Genomic DNA, 24,844 nt, shown 5'->3' on the forward strand with positions numbered 1-24,844 from the left:
AACCCAAACAATGTGTCATGTGACTGCAGTTGGTTCAGATCCAGGTCGGAACACCTTCTCACTGCACCAGAGTTTGTTTGTAACTGGACCGAGACCACCTCTTCAAGAAGGTCTCGGTTGTTTTGGTGCGCACACGAGTTCGATTGCTGTGTTCATACCTGCCTAAACGAACCGCACTTAGGGAGCAAATGACCTTGAGTTGGATTGAACCAAACCAAACAGGGCAGGTGTGAAAGCACCCTTAGAGTCACCAATTAACCTGCATGTCTTTGGACTGTGGGAGGAAGCTGGAGTACCTGGAGAAAATCCACGCTGACACAGGGAGAACATGCAAACTCCACACAGAAGTGCTCCCCCACCCCAGGGTCTTGGACCCACCACCCTAGATTTGAACCAGGAGCCCTCTTGCTGTGAGGCGACAATGCCAACCACTGCGCCACCGTGCTGCCCTATTGCCAGAATATGCCAGTATCATTTGGGTTTTGATAATATTCTATGGGCATGTTTACAGTGCATTCCGAATATGTGTTTCATTTGGGGTTTTACCACAATTTGTGACACAATCTCTTGCCTGGTGCAGTCAGCTCTGTGTGCTGTACACAAACCACCTCGCCAACAGTTTGCTGGTGTAGAGATACATGCCCAAAACAAAAGCGTACATTTCTGCTAAGAAGAGGAAACACACTAACTTTTAAACATTATGAAAGACTTGGATATCAACATGTTTTTGGTTATGCGCAAATATCGCAATGCCGACCTTTTCAAGAAGTTGGTTAAAGGAATAAAAGAGGGAGGCTGCGTTCAGGCGCTCCACTGCCATTCCACTTTTTCTATATTTTAATGTGATGAACGATGTGTCAGGGCACTTTAGGCGGAGTATGCACGGCTGCATGTCAACAGGAATATTAGTGGAATATTAATTTTCATTAGTCATAGAAACGGCTTAGAAGGAATATTGTCTACTTTAGAACAATGGCAAAAACATGGTATTTTGTGCATGTAAACCTGATCATTAAAGTGCAGTTGAAACAACATACGCAGCATTACACAGCATGAAAGCCAAATTTAGCCCTGCTGATCACCAAATTATCAGTAGGGTTTTGCTGGCTGTGATAGTTGGTGTACAAAAGAACATTATAGCTGAGATACAACCGATTACTGCAAGGTATAAAAAAACAAATATGCATTTAGAATCTATTTGGAAATCAAAGTTCTGGCTCAAAAGATGGAAGTCTGAGGAAACTTTGGTCATTAAAAATGGATTAACAAGACCACCCGGTGTGACTGTGCAACAGAAAGCTCACACCTACCTCCACAATCACACCTATGCTGCCTATTCCTGCCCGAGTAGAAATAGTTTCTATCGGCCTGCCCACTTAGCACAAGGTGGCCTTGCATTGCCTTTGTTTTTAAATGTCATCCTGCAACCTATTTTTACAGACTGGCTTCTATTTATTTTATGGTTTCTTTCAATCTCTCTGTTTTGTTGGACTCTGTGATTGTGATTTTACTTTTTCACTCATATTTTCTCACTATGTTCATATCATGTTTGTTGCTTAATTTCTGCTGTGCTCTTTTTTTTAGAGCCTCTCACTGTACGTTCTCTAATTGTGTTTCATCTTCTCCCCACTTTATACATCTTTGCTTTGAAAGTGTTCTATAAATAAATCACTCACTGAATAAGTATGTGTAATAACTGTCAAGCTCATCATTTCATATCAAGTTTGCTCGACTAGTTATGTTATGCATGGGTATTGTACATATATTTGTGTATATTATATATGTATGCATATGCCTATAGGTGTATAAGTGGGTATATGTATTTATAAATGTGAATACATGCATGTACATGTTAAAATCCTCACAGTGACAGGTCTCCTAAGTGTTAAAGTTTCCCCAGAAGCACAGGTGTAGCCATGCAAGATTACAAACAGAGCGACAGGTTGTAGTGATTATCATGACTGACATCTACCTAAGTGCAGTACCTGAACATGGCCAGCAGGGCGGCTCCTGTGAGGCTGCGGGTGAACTCCTGCAAGTCTTCATCAGTCAGCCTCTGACTCTCAGGAACCAGCGTGATCCAGCTTGGGGCAGCGTGACGTTCCCGGTGCACGCGGCGGACAACACTCGCCGGGAGACGCTGAAGCAGCCGCATCAGTCGAGACTGCAGGCACACACACATAACACACACACACACACACACACACAAACACACACACACATTCAACATTAGCGTTATCATCCAGAGACACATTCGCACTGTCTGCCGTAAACAGATCTGTGATATCGCTCTTTTTCTCCGGGAGTTGTGCATTTCATTATTGTGTTGTTAGAGCGAAGAGAGCCAGCCAAGTCCTGAATGACAGGTTATAAATCAAAGGAGTGTGACAGCGAGCAGCTGAAAATGTGCTCACAACTTGCTCAGTCTGTGTGTGTGTGTGTGTGTCTGAGAGAGAGGCTTACCTGCCAGCGGCCATGGTTGGAGGGATGGTAGAAGGAGGCGATGCTGTTGAAGAGGCAGGTCAGCTGTTTCTGTGCAGGGTTTCCTGGTCCTCCCTGCAGCAAATAAATCAGGTAATAACCCTGATTAAACAGCAATGAAAAGAATATATTTTTAATGTGTTTTAAGAGAAAAAGTCTGCGGAGTGTGTACCAGGAGTGCTGTGATCCACAACACCAAGTGTCCAATGTCATAGGAGTTGGTGAGATACCGCGGTGCCACCATCTGACTGACCCCGACTGGAAGGTTCAGACTGCGCAGGATCCTGGTGAAGATCTACACACACACACACACACACACACACACACACACACAGTGTACAGTCACTCACAAGGCCCAGTGGTCCCCAATAAAATACCTTAACAGACACACTTTACATCCACATAATCCTCCTAATGACTCACTGTGGGAATATAAGGGGTCCAGTCCACGTAGCCGATGTTATCGTTGGCGAGGCGAGCAAACAGGTTCACTAGGTGCTGCAAAACAACATCAGGCAAACAATCACTGCAAGTACAAAGAACATTCCCAGAAGTGAAGGCCGTCATTCCAAGAATTAAATATAGCCACTCTAAAAAAAAAAAAAAGGATGTTGAAGGAAGTGCGTGCAGCCAGGCCACTTCAGGCCAGGAGGCTGCATGAAAGCAGAGCGGAGGCACAAATGGAAAATCTTATCTGCATGCCGAGTGGAAACCGACCAATGCTTCAACAACATTTCAACATTTCAATCATCGTCGTCAGGAAATGTGTGTCGTTCCAAATTACTCCATCCATATTTAGGAAACTGGAGAGCTACATGAGTCATCGCTCAATCATTTGAAAATGTTTTTGAAAAATCCACCACTTGCTGTGGCAGATTTACACAGAAATTTGAGAGGTGGAATTCTCATTCATTTCAACTTCATTTAACTTTGGACAAAGACTTTAACTTCCAAAAGTGAACTAGGTGTCAAATAAAAAGAAAAATACCAGAAATATTGTGTGTGTATACATTGGCGGACTATGAGACAGTCGGCTCCTGGAAACAGTTATGCAAAAAGTCCCACCACCTCCCTTAAACAGGAGCAGGACACTTGGACTTTGTGATGGTTTTGCTTATTTATTTTGTTGTTTTGCAGCTTTTTGTAGTCGTTTCATGTCTCTTTGAGGTAATTTTGGTCGTTTTGTGTCTCTTTACTCTGTCCCACCAACAGGAAATGGGTTCTGATGCAGTTCCCGCACCTAATTTTGAACCATTCAGAGCATTTCAACCAGTTGGTTCCCAGCTAGAACCAAAAAAATAGCAGTTTTTTTTATCTTAACCTGAAGCCTGAACTGCGACGACATCAGTGGGCGTGTCATATTCTACAGGTTGGAAAGAGAGGATGGAGACGGCAACAATAGAGACATTAAAGCCCCGTTTCCACCAACAATATTTAACAATAGTGGGTTTGTGCATTTAGTCCTTCTCAGGCAAGCTCAGGGGTTTAGTGTTGCTGGAGCCCACAGGAACTACGCTCTGCAACGCTTTATTTTCTCTGAGTGAGGATTAGAATATATGCAGGTCATGTAACCTGGTCAAAATGAATATATATAAACACTTGAAGATCCACTCATTACTAAAAGTGTATGTCATAAAAACTAAAGTGATGGTCAAAGTTGTCACAGTGAAATTTAAGGTGTGTTGATTGATTCACGTCGTCAACTCATGCATTGAGTAACATTACAAGTTAATGTTCTACCTTAAAAGTCTCTGGCAGTCGGCCCAGTGAATTAAGTTATTTTTTCTCAGACTCCAGCTGCTGTGAGATTCAGCAAAACATCCTTTCATTTTATAGTTACAGTTTACTAATAAAACTCTCCACAGTATGAACAGTGGTTACATGAGCCTCAAAACCAGCCACAACTCAGCCCTGAGCAGAGTGACCGTCCTCTATTGACCAATCAACAGACTGCAGTGTTCACAGCTCCACCTTTTAGTACCAGATCTGTGTGCTAGGTACCCCAACAGAGGGGGGACCAAAAATGGGGACGGTAAGGAACGGTTCCATTGGTACCATCCACAACTTTTCACAGTGGAAACGCGTGCTGAACTGAACCGAACCATACTGCTCAGTGGAAATGGGGCTTAAGTGAGAAGTCATCAAGAAAAAAGAGTGTGCAGTGGTCTCATCATTGATCCATGCTTGCCTCTGGATAAAAAATATTAGAACAAAAGCTCAAAATGCCCTTTGTTGATGATGCATCCTTGATTACAGTGGTTCTGATCAAAACTGGTGGAAACACAGGCTGGTTGACTGGATAGTGCCAAGGTAACGAGATCTGAAGAGAACCAGTTCAAGAAGCAGAGCTAATTTGGTGGAAAGGAGGTATTTATGGTTGTTTTGCCCCTTTTTGTAGTTATGTTGTATCTCTTTGCAGTTGCTGTGTATCTCTTTGTGGTCATTTTGAGTCTCTTCCCAGTTGGCACATGTTAATTTGAGTGACATTTTGCAGGTGGAGACCAGGGAGGCCCCCTGAGGTCAGTGTATGGTAGACCCGTTCAGTAATCCATCCATGTGTGTATGCGTGTGTGTGTGTGTGTGTGTGTGTGTGTGTGTGTGTGTGTGTGTGTGCTTCTCACCCCTTCCCAGCTTGGCTGATTCTGCACTGACAACCAAAGATTCATCAATTCCTCAAACCACAACCTGAGAACACACACAAAAAGACATTATATTCACACACACACCTGAAGCAGAATTCCCCTCATCTATCTCCAATTCCCCAAAATATAAACTCGCTCCCTCCCTGGTTGATCCTGGAGCAGTGAGAGAAAAACTGAAGCGGAAAAATAGAGTATTAAAGATGATGTATTGTGGAAACTGTGCGGAAACTGCTGATGAATCCAAGAGTAAATCCAGACAAATAGCTTGCGAAAGAGCGAACACACTGAAGAATGCGGTGAACGCTGTGAAGAGGCTTGGTAGCTGGAACACCACCGTGGAGGGTGCAGAGAGAGAGAGGGGCAAAGGTTTTCCAAGGCAGCAAAATAATAGCAAAACAAGGAGAGGGGGAAGCACTGCTCACGCTAAAAAGAACATTATTTATTGACTCTCCCAGGTGCAGAGGTGTAAACGCTTGCAGAGCCTGAGAAAGGGGATTATTCATGACATGCCTGAGGCGATGCATGGTCATAAGATCCAACCAAATTAGACTTTCCATCTCAGGACCAAAAATGGCAATTAATGCAACATATTTTACCTTTTTCCCTGCTGGCAGAGATTGTTCTATAAATAAACAAAGGGTACGTTTCAAACTTTATACACCCTTTGTGTTAGCTCTGGCAGAGACAAGCTGCACTTGGCGTCTGATCTTGTTCCTAAACAGAGCCGTTCAAGTTGGCCCACTTACAGGAAGCTCTGGCTGTGCTCCTCTGGGGGCATGATGGTGGGCAGGAACAGCTCCATGTTGCTGACGGCCTTCTGCATGACCATGTCAAACACGCACAGCAGGGGGCGCCACTCATCCAGCATCTCCTTGGTGGATGACGCGGGGAAATACCTGGGAAATTCACAAAAACAAACACACACACACACACCGAGCGAGGACAGACATGAGCACAAACAGATGCAGACAGGCAAAGACAGAGTGGAGATACAAATACACACATTGATCTACAGCACACAGCTCAACTGGAGATCAAAGCAACGCATTATCCGGTGCACAAATTACATGATCACAGAGGATGAGACTTACAGTCTGCAGCTTTTGATCAAAGCCTTCAAAATGTGGTCCACTGAGCTGCAAACAAGCAGAGAGAGGAGGTGTGTGTGAGTGTATGTTTGTGAAGGAATCCTGCTTTTACTATTTTGTGAGATCCACACGCCCCCACCCAGGATTTAAAAAACTGTCAGGCAAATTTTTTTTCATCACTAATTAGTCTTTTGCTTATTTTTTTTTAAATTATTCTTATAAAGTCAGTAAAATGTCAGAAAATAGTGACCATGAAAGCCCGAGGTAACATCTAAAAATTCCCTTTATTGTCTGACCAACAGTGGTTTTGATGTGTTTTGACTGGCTGCTACCTCGGCCTGGTCTCTCTTATAAAAGAGATTTTCAATCTCAGTAGGACTTCCTGGTTAAATAAAGATTAAATAAATAAAAATAACATAGTAGATTTGGAGCAAGAAAAGATGGAAACCCTACATGTAATATTTCAGAAAACAGAGACTGTTTTGTATCTTTGCTTGATAATTTACTGTTCTTGAACATTATTTATTAAATGGAGCTGGCCACGGGGGAGCTGCACTGGATCAGTCGCGAGGGTTAGGATTCAGGGTCCCTTCTGGTTGAAAGCCCATAACAGTTGACGAATGGTTCCAGCACTATTTGACATAAACTATTCTCTAAGTTCTTTAGGAAACTGTCAGGAGGACTGTCGTTTGTTTGTTTTTCCAAGCCTGGAGCTCTGTCCCTGTCTCGAACTGTCTGTTTTGCACAGGAAGGTTTAAACTAAGTGAAATTAGCCACAAGTATTGCAGTGGCAGCCATCTTAATTCTCAGAATGCTTAGGAAAGGTGCTGAAACACTTCCTTTAGCATAGGATACACTGGTCCATCCTTTATGAAAGGAAATGAGATAATGGAGGGTGGGCGCAAGCAACCATTCCCAGTGTGACAACCTTCCCTTTTGTGACTGGTAAGCATTTTGCTTTTAATCGAAAGTACAACTGAAGATAAATGGGAAAGGTGGAGAGGGGGCATGACATGCAGCAAAGGGCTGTGGGTTGAAATCAAGCCTGTGATGCTGCGCACACTACAAGGTGAGTTAGAGGTTGCTCCGATATTCCTTTTTTCATTTCAGTTCCACGTGACAAAGGACGATCAGGGAGGCAAAACTTTCGCCCTAATGGAAGCATCTGAAACTCAACACGGACAGGTTGTTAAGAGTCTGAGACAATAGACCGAGCTTTAGAGGTGACCCAGATGTTGTAGATTATTATCACTACTGATAATGAGCTGAAAGATGGATTTAAAACATCTTAAGTACCCGCAAGTCAAAGGCACATATTGTGGGTTGGTAAATTATTCCTTGCTTTAATGTAGTAAGAAAAGAATTCTAGACATCCTTTATACTGTAATGCATTTTTCCTCCTCACATTTTCTGAATCAATTAATATTCTGCGAGCTGGATGGAAAGCTTTGGCAGGCCAGACGTGGCCCGCAGGCCGCCAGTTGACGATCGCTGCTCTAGCCCCGGCTCACTTTCCCCAGGCCATGTTCTTTCCTCCAACTCCCCAGACATGCCATTCTCCTCCTGCCCACCACACGCCCTCAGGACTTCCCACTGGTCCAAGTCACCTGCCTCCCAGTCACCTGACTCTAACTCACCTGTTTCCACTTTCCCTCATTGGCCCTGCAGCACATGTATGAGCCTCTTCTCCCAGTCAGTTTCCAGCTTGTCAATGTCGCTGTGTCCTGAAACCTGTTTCTGTGCCTTCCTGCCCTGTTTTGGTTACCTGTGGATTATCAGTTGCTGCTGTTTGGACTTTCTACTCATGCTCGTGAGCTTTTGAATCACTTTTGTCAATAACTCATTCAGCTGTCTCTGTCTGCCTCGACTGTCTGTGTTTGTGCTCTTCCCTTGCTGCCTCGCAGTCACCCCAGTGACAGGAAAGAGGTTAACTTTGTCAGTTTAGGGTTTGGACTAGAATTGTAATAGAGCTTTACTGATACAAATAATACGCCTATCTGCTTGTGATTATTGATACCACTGTCGTGTCTGTGGGGTAAATATGAAGCTACAGCCAGTAGCCAGCAGACTCAAAAGCCCCATTTCCATCGAGCAGTACGGTTCAGTTCGGTACGCTTTTTTTCCGTTTCCCCTGCAGAAAGTTGTAGATGGTACCAATGGAATCGTTCCATACCGTCCCCATTTTTGGTCCCCCCTCTGTTGGGGTACCTAGCACACAGATCTGGTACTAAAAGGTGGAGCTGTGAACACTGCAGTCTGTTGATTGGTCAGTAGCAGACGGTCACTCTGCTCAGGGCTGAGTTGTGGCTGGTAAGAGTACTGTTTGCAGTTGAAACGCTAGGGTCTAGGTACCATGTCTGAAGGGTTACTTTTGGTTCCAGAGGTACCATACAGAAAGTGTTTGGTGGAAATGGGGTGAGTTGCCGAATGTTGGAGGTATCAGTCGTAGTCGAGATGTCTGCCTTCTATCCAATATAATGGAACTAGATTATACTCGGCTTGTGGTGCTCAAAGCCCCAAAAAATTCATGTAAGAACTATTTCTTTTCTACCAAACTGCAGCTGCCAACCGTATCACCGCACAGAAGGAACCATGCATCTACTGCTAGCTCACCTAGCACCACTGAGCTGGCTAATGTATCTCAGCTGAGGACACCATTACTGTTTGCATCTCACAGTGTCACGAGACTCTCCTCCATGAGTAGATGCACGCTTCCTCCTGCATGAAGATATTGGCGGGTGTAGTTTGCTAGACAGAAAATAGTTCCTACATGAAACTGTTCACAACAAGGTCTGTGAGTAACCAGATCATGATTTCTGGAAAGAGACATTGATGTTGAGTTTTTCTATCTAATGTTATATTCCAGAGAAGGCAGATATCTCTACGGCCGATATCTCCAACACTCGGCATCTCACACCAAAACAATCTCAACTGGTAAATAGCACTACAGATAAGAGGAAATATATGTAATTTGGATTTTGGGGTAAACCCTCGCTTAAGTGGTTTTCGTCACCTTTGGAAAGAGCCAGGCAACTGTTCCTCTTGTTTCCTGTCTTATGCCAGGTTAAGTTAGCCGGCTGCTGGCGGTAGCTTCATATTTAACACATTACTTCTGACAAGAGGTCAGCGTAAAAGGAAAAACTTCATACTTGGGAAACCAGATGAGTCCAAGGTGCTCGGTTTTGGAGTAGACGACCCTCTCGTACAGATCATAAAGTGGTCGCCATGGCAACTGCAGGTCATCCCTTGACAGCAGTTCCTTCTTCCTGTTTGAAAAAAAAAAGAAAAAAAAGAAGCCAATTACTGACTGTTTATGAGGATTTTTGCAGGACTCGAGTCAGACTCTTTGATATTAAAACCCCAGTCAAGACAAAATGATGGTAATACTGTTCCATTGAAGTGAGAAACTACAGGGTGTCTGAAAAGAGTCTGTAATCGTGGGAAAATGAGTCACTACCTATCGGGCTGCACTCGACATGATGACTGCCAACTTCCAGACATGTCTGCAAACACAGCGCTGTGATTCTTTGTGTTCATTAAAGCATAACTGGACTGACAGCTGCAGACATTAGTAATTTGCAGGTGTAGACTCGGCTGGTAGAAAATACAGTACAACCCTCCTATAAGAGACTCCGTAGAGAAAAATGAAGACCACGCAGCGCAGTTACCTTTTTGTAATGATGCTTGATTTTTCAAACACCACGTTAGGCTTTTAAATTGCACACTAACTGATGACTGCTTTATAAGCTTGAAAGCAGAGCAGGAGTTTTAATCCTCCTGAGAAACTTTCACACTGTGTCCTTTGTACTCTATTACTTTGTAAAAATCACAATTTCTATAGGAATAAACCCCACAGAAAGGTTGAGAGTCCCCGCACTGAAGAATATGCACAATTTCCAAGGCCTCACATTCCTCTTGTCTTCTCCTCTCTCATTCATCTAACAGACTCTCATTGGGGAGACTTGAAAAATGAAGGAAAGAAGAGACAATTGGGGAAATGACGGTGAAATGCGAGGGCTGAAGAAAAAAAAAAAAAAGGAGAAGCCAACGGAGACCTGATGCGTGATGTTGAGTATCAAATTCATCTCTCAGCTGTGAGACCTGGTACTTAATATACGGTTAGCCCAGATCTTTCTCTTTTCATCTAATGGAAAACACTCAGACAAATGACATCTACATTAAGAGGTTGTTTTGTGATGGATGTGAAAATCGTGGAAACAACTGGAGACAAATGGGACGTGATGAATGTGACCATCTTAGAGAATATCCTGCAGTCACTTGAGTAGTGACTGATCTGATTTGAGGGACAAAAGCAGGGAGTTACGATGTAGGTCAGAGCTTAAAAACTAATGAATGTACTGTTAGGCGAACATACTTCACTGTCCTTATTACTTACCATGTGTAGGTGTGTAACTAAATACATTTACTCCAGCACCGTACTCACTGTACTGACCTATTTATTTGGGAGAAGTCCAATTTTTTTGTCTTTTTTAAAAAAGAAAAACAGGTATAGGTGCAAAATAAACACAGTCAAAGTATCAAAACGCTCAGTCCACAGAAAAATGCTCACAGTTTGTATTCAGAAACTGTGCCTTTAAACAAGCCGTCAGGATTTCTTTGAATTTGTGGTGTCACTAGTACTATACTATATCCACCTTATTCCTGAGGGCACTACTGTAGAAATGATTATGGGCGCAACTTCCAGTGAAATAGCAGAAGTATCAGTAAGCTAGTTAGTCCCATAGACTGTCTGTGGTTAGTCCCAGTGGCTACTCTTGGTGGCTAACCGCTAATGTTGCCAAAGGTACCATTGATATGAGAAATAAAACCACAAGAGCTTCACCAGACATAGCGCAAAAGTATAAAATCAGAATTAGCAGAAGAGAATGACACGTAGACTGACAGGTCCGTCACTCAACGTCAGTACAACAAACCTTGAAATATGTATTTAGTCATTAGGGCTGAGAATGTGTTACTGATTTGCCGTACTTCCTTTATATCATATAAAAAATGAATGCCAAAAGTTATTTCTTTTACTCCTACTTTATATTACTATTACTGAAGTCTGCTCCTAAATTCAGCTCCATGTTTCACTCAGAACAGTTTTTAATGAATCAGATGTTAATAAGACGTGTAAACTGTGTCGTTAACGCATACGAGCGGAGGATTAGCTGGGAAACATCACATTTATTCACTTTACATGGAGCTACAGTTAATACTGAATTATGTTAAATGTTTGCCGAATGTGTTAGTATCTCTTAATAAGTCGTCAGAAATCATAAATCATCTTTAGAAGGAGCAGATGTTACCTGAAGCTAGCTCGAGTCATGTTAAAGTTAACAATACTTTAACGGAGCGAGGCAAGCTAATTGAAAAGGAAAAAAACAACGCTCTGAGATTGCTGTCAGAGATGGCAGAGGTGTGATCACATATTCCCGTTTGGTGGTGTGTTCCACATTTTAATTACTCTTGGAAAGAAGAATAGAGCACTGTAAACAAACTGTTGTCATTGGAAATCACAGGTTTTGGTTCAACTGGAAGTTGCACCCATATTTCATGCAAGGTACTGTATCATGGGGGCTAGGAGTAAGGTGGATATCTTGGGCCATCACAAGCACCCCCAACTCGGGGCCGTTTGGTCTCAGGGGGCCCAAAACCCCTTTTTAGGACATGTTTCTGGCGAAGCGATGTAAATGCAAATGTTAGGGCACTATGATGGCAAGGAGTATCCTGACTAGGGATAGGTATCGTTAAGATTCTATCGATGGAACTGCTTTTATCGATATTCCTTATCGATTCGGTACTTTAGTGGTACTCTTACGGTTTCTTTCTCATTGCTAAATAAATTGCTTTTTAGAAAATATATTAATTATAGAAAGAACAAATTCAGAACAGGATCAGTGAATATTTTAAATAGAACAAATTGTTCTTTTCCAGAGCAGCAACAGTGATTTTTACAACAGCAAAGTCACTATATAAATAATATTCCTGACATCACAATACTGAGTGAAGTTTAGTTTATATCAGTCAGTCCTCCTGTCCTCTGTCCTGCTCCCTCTCTGCTGATGTGATTCACTGTGTGCAGGTAACATTTAGTGCTGGTGGAGAGAGGAGAGACTGTTTGTGTCAGCCAGCAGCTTAGTTTAAAAGTATTTGCCCAATTTTAAGATAAGTGTCAAACTAAGTTAGTCTACATACAGATGGCTGTCATTTGAGCTTATTAGTCGCAATTCGCTATTAACCGAACTAGTGTGCTGTCCTTGTGTAAAACATAACCTTAGTGGCAGTGGATGGAGACTGCGGACAGATTAGGTTAATTGGTGACTCTAAATTGCCCGTAGGTGTGAATGTGAGCGTGAATGGTTGTCTGTCAGCCCTGTGATAGTCTGGTGACCTGTCCAGGGTGTACCCCGCGTCTTGCTCAATATCAGCTGTAATAGGCTCCAGCCCCCCTGCAACTGTGTACTAGGATAAGCAGTTACTTAAAATAAATGAATAAATAAATGCTAACTTGGTATTTTCTTCAGGGCTTCCAGTTCCGTACCAAAGAGGCGAAGGGGACTAAATGTGAAGGTATAGTGGGCAAATCATGTAGCTGGTGATCGGGTCACATAGCTGCTCCAGCTGTTGCTATACCTACTTGTTTTCTTTAGTGATGTTCCTCATCTAGCTTGTCTGGCAGATTTTAGGGAAGTGTACAGACATTGTCCCCTTCAGCAAAGGAATGTGAAAGCATCTCTCTAGTGACAACCTTTGTATGGATACAAGTCAGTATAGTCAAAGTTAGACATTGTAGGGGACATAAAGATAAGAAAAACACAAGTTTGAGGGGAGGAAGACTCCCTAAAAATCTTCCATGTTTTTGGCATGTTGCTCCTTCCTAAACAGACATCTAGCTGTGGCCCTATGTCACTTACAAGTTTAAAACGGTTCTACCAAAATCAGATAGGCAAGACAGTTATGTTTAAGTAACAGTTTGACACCTTTAAATGTCAAATTATCCATTTTTTTTAAACAGAGTAAAGGACAAAAGAAATACAAACAAGCTTTGTTTTTTCTTCTTTCCTATATCACATTTATCATCTATTGACCCCCAAGACAAGACGATGCTGCTCGGCCCTGTGAATGGAACGTTTACTTTTAAAAAAAAACGCCCAGAAAGAACTGCAGGGATTCTCGTACCATTGGAGTACTTCAGGCCTGAAATATCACCTCAACGCAAAGCATGTAGCAGCGAACCCAGAGGTCCGAGCTAGCAAAGTCTCTGATGCTAGCGCTAGCAGCCAGCCTCGCCAAGCCACACTCGACCAGGCGTTCAAAGTGAGTAAGTCTACCTGTGACCAACTAACTAACTCCCTTGCACAATCGCGTTGGACTGCAGACCAGTTTGGGTGGTAGAGGACTTTGTATCCAAAATCCAGTAGCTTTACTACGATACATCTGCCAAAATTCATTTGAATGGAAAGTTCAATACTACGTCCAAAGACTATTTCATATGTTCGTCATGTGTTTTTGTTACCACTACAAAACATACATGGAAGTTATATTACTATTGCCCAAAAATCAGTCTAAGCTGCCTTTTTAATTTTCACTCCATCAACAAAGACAAAATCTCAAAATTGGACGGCATTCGGTTTTTATTATTGTCCATCGAAATTAACCATCTGTTAAAACTTCAGGGTTGCCAGCAGCATTTTGCACTCAAATTCTAAAATTGAGCTCTTTTGAAATTGTTGCTCTTTTCATATGAATTCTCTAAATGTGCTTACTTGAATGAATATCTACCACTGTGTTCATTATGATGCAGCAGATGCCTTTCTATAATTAAAATAACACATTCAGAGGATTGCCTTCACTGAGGTACCTGCTCTCTGAGTGCTTGCTAAATTGCTTTTGTTTTTCTTTCTCGAGTCTGCAGGTTGTCTAAAGCTCCAAATGGCAGCAATCCAAATGGCAGTGAGGTAAGTGAAAAATCCACTTTAACACGTCATGGGACTTGACATTGGTGCAGCCTACCACTTGTAGCACAGTGATGTGTACCAGTCGGGCTGCTCTCTGATCTCATTATAGTAAGGATACAAAAGGGCAAGAGAGGCCACAGCTTTCTACGTTCAAAAGCTCTCATTGCTATAAAAAAAGATGTCGGACTGTAATTTCCTGTTATACTGACTTTTAGTTCATGTAATGTTTTATGAATTATGTAGTTATTTTGCTGCCTTGTACTTCATACTATAACCCATCCATCCAGCCTGCAGCAGGCTACCCAAACATGCTTCTCCCCAGCTACGTCCTCCAACTCCTCCTGAGGGATCCTGAGGCATTCCCAGGCCAGATGGGATATGCAATCCCTCGTGATCTGGGTCTGCCCCGGGGTCCACAGGAAGGCGTTCAGATCAGATGCTTGAACCACCTCAACTGGCTTCTTTTATCAATATAAAAGAGCTGCAGTTCTCCACACTCCATCCAGATGTCTGACCTCCACACCTTGTCCCTGATTTGAGATGATCCCTGGGATTTGATGCACACGGTAAGCTATCTTGCTAGCAAATGTTAGTCAGCTTGCTGATAAATACCGTGAAATATGATGTCATTGGTATTGGTTTAATTTTCTTAGGTTCCATGCCTGTCTTTTGACTCAGGCAGCATCTCTGATGTGGGGCAGTTTGTAATTTTCATGACCATTATCATACAGTATTTGCTGTTAAAACAAGGCAACAATGAATGTTTCCTCCAGACATACTTCTTTTCTATTGGTTGAGGCTGCAACATTGCTAGTCAGGGTTTACCTCAGTTGCAAATTTGCCACCAGAAGCAAATCTTTTATTTGCCCCTTTGCTCACAGTGAATGGAAGTAAACAGGAGGGGAACATTAGCCAATGTTTATTTCGCTCATGTGTGACCCCGCCCTTATGCTGATGATACTCCGATCTACTTGTTAGTTTTCAGTCTTGGCTCATACAAATTTAATGACATGTCAACAACCAATAGCTGCGCTCTCTCCAACACCAAACAAGAAGCCGCAAACCGGCTAAAGAGTAATCATGGCGGGTACTCCGGGGAGGTGGACAAGTCTCGGTTCTCTTGGACTGTGGGAAAGGAGGAGAAGCTGGTGGAGCAGTGGTGCAAACTGTGTTTAATTTGGCGTGCATTTAGTCAGCCAACCAGCACTTATTTTATTCAGAAATCTTAATTTTTGAAACTCACAGTCCCCCTACGGTCTCCTTCTACTAAAACACTGCAGCTAACCAACAGAGGCTAATAGCGAATTGAAACGCAAAAACAATGTGAAGATTATATTAATGCCAAATTAACAAGAATACTGTCGACATAAAGTGCCTTATATCTGGTGTGTCTAGAGTTATGTGCTTTTGCAGATAAGTAATTGTGTATATTTCGTATTTCTTAAAGAGAGTTTGGTGTAATATTTTCCATCAGGAGCAGGATGGGAAATAATCTCAAGGAATCTAGTTGTCGTCCTGAAAATAGTGACCCTGCGAGATCCCAAGTCTTTACAAAATCTTATGGTATGTGATTAAAAACTCACACTGTCTTCAGATGTGAGAGGGTGTCAGACTTAAGTGTGTGGTTGGCATTAGTAAATACTCAGTGGCTTCAGCTAGTGCTAGTGACCAGGACCGATTATAGGTCCCACATCCCCCCAATTCTTGCCTCCCTTCATTGGTTGTGAACTCTAGGATTCTTTTAATGTCAAGGCTTGACATGGTTTGGCCCCTGGTTATTTTACTAGGCCTCTAACTTCCTATGCGCCAAGTCGTAACCTGAGATCCTAAAGCCTACCTTTCCTAGCTGTCCCTCGGTCAAAGCTGGTGACCAAAAGTGATCGGCCTTTTGCCATCCCTAGACTCTGGAATTCTCTACTTTGTTGTGTTTGCTTTTCTATACACTGTATTTCTTAGTTCTTATCATTTTACCACATTTTTATTGTTTTATTCTCATGCATTTTTGAAGCACTCTGTAACCTTGATAATATAGGTGCTATACAAATAAAGCTAGATCATTGTTATGTCTGTGTTTGTGTCACACCCACTTGAGAAGCTGAATGAGCAGCCTGGCGTAGCTCTGCATCATGTAAGGCTCCAGGTTCGGCAGCGTCACCAACTCATAGAGCAGCTTGATGAAGAGAATGTGGTCCTCTTTGCTGAACCTGCGGCCATACAGCTTCAGAAACCTGAGGACAGGGGTTAGGACATGTCACTGTCAGTGAGCTGCTGATCACTTCCTGCTTCACACGGCTGACCCATATCCTCAAAGTACAGTAAGTACATCAGTGCAGTACTTCAGCAGCCCAGTGTCTCAACATGAGAATAACCTAATTGACTCTGAGAATAATCTTAATGCCTTTAACAAGCAGTCTAATTTGCCATGATTCTTTTTAGCCTCTGATTCCTGTATGTTTTCTGTCTGTTGTTGTATTCTGGTATCTTTTTTTGTGATGTCATCCGTCCACAGTTGTACTTGTATACGAAATGTTTATTTTGTTGCCCATCTTGTACAGAACTCCCTTGCAGAACAGATATTGTGTCTGAATTGGACCTTTCTAGTTAGCTAAGGGGTAAATAAAGTTGATACCGAGCAGACAAATTCCAGTAAACTTAGAAGATGTTGTATATTAATTACTGATCACGTGTTAACTTGAATTTGTGGAGGAAATTTTGTTTTCCTCGCATGCCTCCATGGTGACGGGGCAATCCAAAAAAGGCAAACATTCTTTGTCCTGCCCAAACACACTACATCCGTGTTTGAGACTGTTTGTATACTAGGGATATGCGTGATTAGTCACTTAAACGATTAAATGTGCGCTCCCTTGCTAGTCTGCACCAGAAATATTAGTCGGTTAAACCAATTAGAGTTTTAATACAGCACGGTGGAAAATTGGATGGACATCCTCTCGTAAAGCCAGCGCGGTTTGGCAGTACTCTAGAAAATGAAAACAAGGTAGCATGCAGGCTGTGTCAGAAAACACTGGCTTATAATCACTCGACTGGAGCAATGCACAACCACATTCAACTCAAGCATTTGGATGTTAACCTGCATGGAACGACGACTGCTAGATGTGCAGGCCACACTCAGACCAATTTGACATAGTCACCCTTAGACGCTGTGATCCCGGTCTGAGAAGATAACATAGCATGACAATGACCTTGCAAGATATGCTTCCACTTAACTTTGGTAAAGGAAGTTAATGGAATATGATGAGCCTGAATACACCGTGGTGAGACCTTTTTTTAGACTAGTCGACTAATTAAAATTTTCATTTAGTCGACAGGGAAATTAGTCGCCAGGAACATCCCTAGTACATGTGTTTGGGAAGCACTGCACACACGATTGTATAAATAAGACTTGAGTTATATTTCACAAATTGTGTGAGAGTTTGTAAACAGATGTTTTGATATAGTTTTGCTGTTGTGAACAATGTCAACAATGTCCCCAATCAATCAATAAATCAGTAATATTATAGGAAAAACAATTCAATTAAACACGTGTTAAGTAATTGATATAAAAATGATCATTCTGTTGGCAAAGTATTCCGTGAAGTCTCCTCTTTGCTGAGGATATACAGTATTTGGCAATTAATTCCCCCTTTCTTAAGGTGTAATAGACCTAAAATGGAATATTTGGTTTTTAAAATTAACATTTATTATACCTGTGGCCACATGTAAGGAAATACTGACACTCTGTACAATGTAAATGAAAGTGTTAAAGTGATTCTGATACGTTTGTGAGGCTGTAAGGTGTGATATTGTTGGGCTGATTGCAGTCAATCTGATAAAATAACCTCAAAAACGACATTAAGAATCTAAATAAACTGTGACAGTATAGACCGTCATTACGAATGGGGTGTCAAAAGGTATCAGATACTTAAATCTAATGTGTTTTAAGATAAAGATAATTAAGAGAAAGTTCTTTTTTATCCAAATTTAAGACTTTTGGGACAAATCATCTTTCATTCTCAGGCATTAGGCTACAGGTATAAAGGTAGATTCTGTATATGTATGTTGTCCCAAGTATTAAGAACTGGGTCCAGTAGTTGGTGTAAAGATTGGCAACATCAGGAATGTGGACTTCAACACAAAAGAGCTGGACTCTGGGTCCATTCTGAATGGACCGCAAGTGACTTGCGAACATTTCAAGTTTGTTAAAAACACACTTTATTTTGAAGTATAGTGAATTTCTGGAACCAAGCCTTTATTTTGAGGTGCTGTTTCCTGCTGTGAAATGAGCGACTAACGAACAGCAACTTCACAGAGGCAGCAAACTAACTCCAGGACATGGCCAAACACAAATATGATGCTGAACATATTAAACTGTGTGGACCTTGAACTAATGATTAAGGAGAATTCTGGACCCTATGGCTGGACCAGTAGGGAACCACTGAACTAGAAGAATGTTTGTGGCAATTAAGACCTCACAAAGTCAAATTTAAGACTATTAATCAATTGTTTTTTTAATTTTTGTAATAGATTAATCGTCACAGTAATTTTTCGAACAAAAATGTCAAACATTTGTCGGTTGAGCTTCTTAAACATGAGAATTTGCTGCTTTTCTTTGTAATTTATGCACTCAAAAAATAAGCAACTGGTTCAGCTTTAAAAGATTATGATAACAATATGCATGCATCTTTTTAAGTAGTCCCAACTCTGGCATTTTTGAGTTAATCCCATGGGTTTTTTATAATCTGACAAACTCAATTAGTTTAGTGAAACCAACATGATTTGCTTTGACCTTGCAAAATTTAATTAAATTGAGCCAATTTAATATTTATCGAAAATTTGATATTCTAACTTATTTCAATTCCATTCTACTCAAAAATGTCAAAATGTTTTTGATTTTGACCAACGTCTTAAAATAAGTTGTCAACTGACTACAACACGTTCATTGAACAAGCATAATTTTTTTATGCTGAAAAACCTACCGTACCTCCGCCAAGGAGGTTATGTTTTCGCCGGCGTTGGTCTGTTTGTCTGTTTGTCTGTTTGTTTTTCTGCAAAATAACTCAAAAAGTTCTGAGCGGATTTTGATGAAATTTTCAGGAAAGGTGGATAATGGGACAAGGAACAGATGATAAAATTTTGGTGGTCATCGGTTGAAGCAAAGTGGATAAAATAATAAATAAAGTCTACCATCTGACAGCCTCAGCATCAATTCCAATTTCTAAAGACGGTGAAAATAGCGCCATCTGGTGGCCAGAAAGCATGTCTCATTCTACTTGCTAAATATTGTTGTAATTCTAAAGTTGAAATTAATGTTCTGTGTTGGAAAAAAAGAAAGTGAAAAATACAAAAAAACATATTATATTCTGTGTTGGTACAAAATAAAAATGAAATAAATACACCACAGTGTCTCCATGGTGAAGGCATATATGACCTAATAATGATAGTGATGCAAATAACCTAATTGTGATGCAGGCTGCAAAATCTGATGCAGAAGGGGAGGGAATATCACCTACTTGGCGGAGGTCTGCACTTTTCTAGTTTTAAGTGTTATCCATGAAACCCATGGAGCAGAGTGTGATAGTAAATGAAGGGTCTTTGGATTTTGGACGGTTGGTTGGAGGAAATAAGCAAATTTTAGATGTCACTCTAAGTTCAGGAAAATTGTGAGGAGCATTTATTATTTTTATTTTTATTTTTTACAATTTTTTGACATTTTATAGACTGAACACTTGATCAATTAATTGTGAAAATAATCAGAGTAGTCCATACTGAAAATTATTGTTAGTTGCAGTCCTAATTTACATGCATGCACCCTCCTAATGCAGGCAGTGCCAGAGCTTCAGACAGCCTTTCAGTCATTACAAACTGCTCTGCTGAGTTTAAAATTGATTTTAAATGCTCAGAAAATGAAGTTTATGGTCTTCTCAATGCTTGATGATTTTAGCATCTTCACGTCTGATGGTAAATTAATTGAACGAGTGTCCTCATACAAGTACTTGGGTACATGGATAGATGACAAGCTTTCATTTAATGTACATATTGCTGCTCTAGTTAGGAAGCTTAAAGTGAAGGTTGGCTTTTATTTTAGAAATAAGTCTTGTTTTACTTTCAGTGCTAAGATTGTCTGTGATTCATTACAGTGACATACTGTATATGCATGCAACCTCCTCCATTTTACGCAGCCTTGATTCAGTGTACCATGCATCTCTACGTTTTATTACAAATGCAAAGTCACTTACTCATCACTGCATTCTCTATGATTTTGCAAGTTGGACGTCACTGACCATTCACAGACAACAGCACTGGTATATTTTTATCTATTAAACAATATTGGTCAAACTTCCAGCCAGCCTTTGCTCCCTTCTGTGTGTCAGCTCTGGTAGTTACCAGCTACACTCCTCCAGGTGGTTGCTTTTTAATGAACCCTGGATTTTAGATTTAGATTTAGAATTTTTAGAATTAGAAACACTTGTTATTGACTGACTTTTTGGGCCTAATACTAAGTAATCATGGGTTTGCTTGTATCCAGAGGACAACCAGGGCTTCAACACTTACGAGAAGAGTTTCCTGGACCAGAAGGCGACCCCGGGCCACAGCTCTCTGAGGAGGACAGCTCTGGACAGGTTCGCCTTGATCTCCACCAACAGCTTCGTGGCCTCTCGGTCCAACCGGTCAGCATAAGGCAGCAGTCCATTATACACAATCACCTTCTGAGGGATAAACCCCGCCGTGTCTCCATCCACAGTCATATCCCACCGATGGTCTGGTCACTTTTCTGCAATGCGTAAAAAGGTAAAGAAAACCCGTTCCTCTTTCTCTAATGAATGCTGTGGCGTCTGAGAAGTTTAAAGGGCATAATCCTGTGTGTCCAGAGACCAGGCGGAAGGCAGGCAGGCGATCACAGGGGAAAGTGTGTCACGCTAATTGAGCTGTACAAAGCCCTGAGCGCGCGCGCAGGGGCCGGTTTCGCTCTGACCTGCAGTGTCAGGCGCTGCGTCACCTCTCACTTCACACCTTACCAGTACAAGTGGAGAGGGATGGTGGGGGGGCTTGTGCACTCACAGTGATGGCTACCCCACAGGTTGCTAGAAAGGGTGGTACTCTATGGTCACACTTTGATTTCAGCACCAGTAAGAGAGCAGGCTTTGATAAATATAAAAAGCTTTCATGTGTAGGCTTTGGGTAGGGGGCAACCTGGAAGGCATGACTATGGACTACAAATCCCAGAGGCGCTAGATGCGTGTGTGCTGCAAGCTAATCTGCAGAATAATAGGATGATCTGATAACTGGATTAATGCCCCTCTCATGTTCTACTGACCCACTGTGGCTGTTATTGGGACAGACACGGAGCATTAGTGAATCAGCATATATCTGTCTGTCAGGCAGCTAGAGCAAGAAAACACATGTCTGTATGATTTGGCTGCACACAACAGAAACATTTAATTATTTGTACACTTAAATGTGCAATTAAAATACATCCCTGACAAGAAGTCCCACTCATGATATCTAACCTTGCTGTCTTATGACACCTTTTTCTGCGAACTTCTCTATTCTTGCGTTACTGTGCACCCTTCCATGTAAATCCTTTTACTTTAAGCCCATGTAATTCTCTGACCACTGCATGCTTAGGAGTGCTATGGCAATTGCAGGATATTGTCTGGCCTGCCTAGCAAATAAGGTTGCTGCTCACAGCGGAGGGCTTAGAGCATAATGCAAAAGCCCCTTGAGATGTCTGGTCTGGTTACTTTCAAAGAAATGGGCCAATTGCTGCAACCCCACCTCGGCCTTTCTTAAGCCGCCTGATTGCATAAAGTGTTCTCAGCCCTGCCTCGATCTCACCAGTGGTCTTCTGGAGGTCAGACACGCCCCCCCTCGATATTTAGAACGTGCATATATGTGTGTATATATATATAGAGAGAGAGAGAGAGAGAGATGGATAGACTTACCTTAAAACTTCATTGAATAGCCCGGGCTATAATTTGTTTTAATCACTGATATCAACAGGCCTATATATGGGAAATACAATCAAATTGTTTATTTAAACCGGTATGAATATTACTTGTATAAAAACTAGGTTTCAGATAATATATCAGTTATGAAGCATTCACTTGATTTAACTCCAACAGACAACGCATCAGAGAGAGAGTGAGTTACGGCACTCGGGGATTACAGCAACCGGCATCCTGACACAATACCACTTCATCCTGTTAAAACAATACTCACAACTTGGATTCATTTTTATGAAAAACCCTTTTGAATCTTACGGACTCAAGGAATATGAATAACTTATAAGGTAATCGAGGAATGGACACATTATTTGAGGTAGCCAGCAATCTGCTTTCATACATCCGAAGAACACCTATTTAAAGAACTTAAAAGAACTGTTTGTCTGAATATATTGAATGAAGCTTGAATATATGGAATGAACCCTCATATATATATATATATATATATATACATATATATGTGTGTATATATATTTATAGATAGATAGATTGATAGATTGGGGGGGGACATCCTCCCTAATATTCAAATATGCTCAGATTGTCACCCTCGATATATTAATAAAACTAGAATGGTTAAGATACTATAAGATAAAATATGATATGCTGTATGTTTATTGTCAGTTTACGCTGAAATTCATTTTGCATCCTCAGACATCTCAAGAAGTTCACACACAAATTTGACATACAATTACACAAACAGCACACATCACATAATATCCTCAGATTCAGATCTTAAATAGCAGCACACTAATTTTGGTTTAGCGACAGGATAGACTGATGTATAATACTGTTGATTGTTCAGTGTGTGCACTTTTCCTGTCTGGCCTTCAATCATAGGCTGGCTCCTTAAAATAGCACTCTATCATTAAAACTGTGAGAAGAGCCTGGTCTCACTCTGAAGTCCTCAAAATCAGGCGCTTGGGCAGTGACTTGCAGAGTCAGAAACCAATGAAAAAGGCGTCCTTTTATGTCGGCATGATTGCCGTTATAGTTTAACAACACGCGGTGGCGTCAGGGGGAAACGTGGTGGGACAAGGATGAAACTTAAGGTGGTGAAATTCCGACTAGGGCAGTCAGGCGGGAGTGGTGGTGGATGGGTCCAACAAACACCGACTTTCACCCAAGAGAGTGGTGTTCAAGTCCTGTAAGATTGTAAAGCCAAACCCTATTCTTTTTCCTAAACCCAACCATGTGTTTTTGTTGTTGAAGGAAAAAAAATTGCAGTGTTCTACGGGCATAGTGCATTTATTTTGAAAGAGGACAATGCATGTAACAGGCAGAACTTGTCACAGTGTCCCACAACATCAACAACCAACACACAGGGTGCCTTGCATGTCGTATGTGGACGTGGACAGTCCATGACCAAATGTCAATATGTGACGAGGTCGGAGCGAGAGTGTGTTGGTGAGAACCCCTCATCTAAGATGTTTGTTTAAAAATGCTCTCAATGGTCACTTTAGCTGTGAAGTTTCTAAAACTTTCTCCTGGGGGTGATTTCTGCCGACCACCCTTGAGGGTTCGCAGAAGGTGTAGATTGAAAATGGTCCCCGCCAAAGTTAAATAGATGATTACAGCCCTGAACAGTGTCATGAGACAGCGAGCAAGGTGCCCTCTTTGAAACTATTTACTCTATAAAAACAGGGGAAGACTGACAGCCACAGACTTTAAGAGAGATCCCAGAACAGAATGTGCCTTCCACAGGGCATATCAGTCCAAGAATGTCACTCTGGACTTTGCCAAGCAATCTCGCCCAAGTCCTTACCTTTTATATCCCTCAGATCGTATTACTTTTGGGGTTTTTCTTCTCCTCAGAGCAGTGACAGCACCTGCTTTCAACGTCTCCACTACTGAACCACTTCCAGGATGGAAACATGGTGCCTGTCCTCATTTGTTCTTGGTTGTGATGTTTCTATGTATCTGGATATAGAGAGGTTGTGTGTTTGTATGGGCACAGGCGCTTGCGTGTGTGTGCGTGCGTGTGTGCACACATCTGCGGGATTCATTATTCCACAAGTGGAGTCTACAGATGGAAAATGTGATTCAGGATGATGATGATGCCTCTTTGACACAGCAGGGAGAAGACCAAACAGAGAGAGGGGGGGAAGGAGGGAGGAAAGGAGGAAAGTGATGGAGGAAAAAGAGAGAGCGGGAGAAAGGAAAGAGAGATGATGGTCCCAATGGGAGTAGATGTTTTTGTATTCCATCAGCTTGCTCATCTTTACCTCACGATCCTCTGCAGGCATCAAGAAAAATCAGCCCTAAGAACACACACGCACACACACATACACACATACAAACACACCAAGTCTCTCATTTTCACCAGGGATTAACAGTGATGCCAGTTTTCTCGCTCCTAAAATATTGGAAAAACTCGGGCAGCCAATAAGTGTGTGTATGTGTGTATCGATGTGTGAGTGCACGATTTTGTGTGTGTGTCTCAGTTTGGAGAGTGAAGAGTGTAAATGATGTGTCTGGGAAACCTGCATCGAGACGTCAACAAACACACACACACACACACACACACACACACACACACACACACACAAGTTCCTTCCATCCAGCTGGGTTTCTCGCTGGGAGATATGCAGCCCAGTTCATCGCCAGACAGACGGGTAATATATGGCTCCCGCTCCTGCCTCACTAACACACACACACACACACACACACACACA

The 24,844-nt window shown here is 41.8% G+C and overlaps 1 protein-coding gene across 1 annotated transcript in view; it reads right to left on the reverse strand.

Annotated features, from left to right (window-relative positions):
• The window catches only part of psme4b (proteasome activator subunit 4b), a 58,837-nt gene extending 37,922 nt beyond the window's left edge, over positions 1-20,915 (reverse strand). Inside the window, exons 1-10 of the mRNA XM_050059992.1 lie at positions 20,722-20,915; positions 16,260-16,400; positions 9,361-9,477; positions 6,215-6,259; positions 5,870-6,019; positions 5,103-5,166; positions 2,905-2,979; positions 2,654-2,776; positions 2,464-2,556; positions 1,986-2,164 (exon numbers count right to left, since the gene is read on the reverse strand). Of these exons, the coding sequence (XP_049915949.1) occupies positions 1,986-2,164; positions 2,464-2,556; positions 2,654-2,776; positions 2,905-2,979; positions 5,103-5,166; positions 5,870-6,019; positions 6,215-6,259; positions 9,361-9,477; positions 16,260-16,400; positions 20,722-20,915 (1,181 nt within the window). The remainder of the gene's footprint in view (positions 1-1,985; positions 2,165-2,463; positions 2,557-2,653; positions 2,777-2,904; positions 2,980-5,102; positions 5,167-5,869; positions 6,020-6,214; positions 6,260-9,360; positions 9,478-16,259; positions 16,401-20,721) is intronic.
• Positions 20,916-24,844: the final 3,929 nt, after the last annotated feature.

Source organism: Epinephelus moara, chromosome 13 (genome assembly GCF_006386435.1).
Source record: "Epinephelus moara isolate mb chromosome 13, YSFRI_EMoa_1.0, whole genome shotgun sequence".
Classification (NCBI taxonomy): domain Eukaryota; kingdom Metazoa; phylum Chordata; class Actinopteri; order Perciformes; family Serranidae; genus Epinephelus; species Epinephelus moara.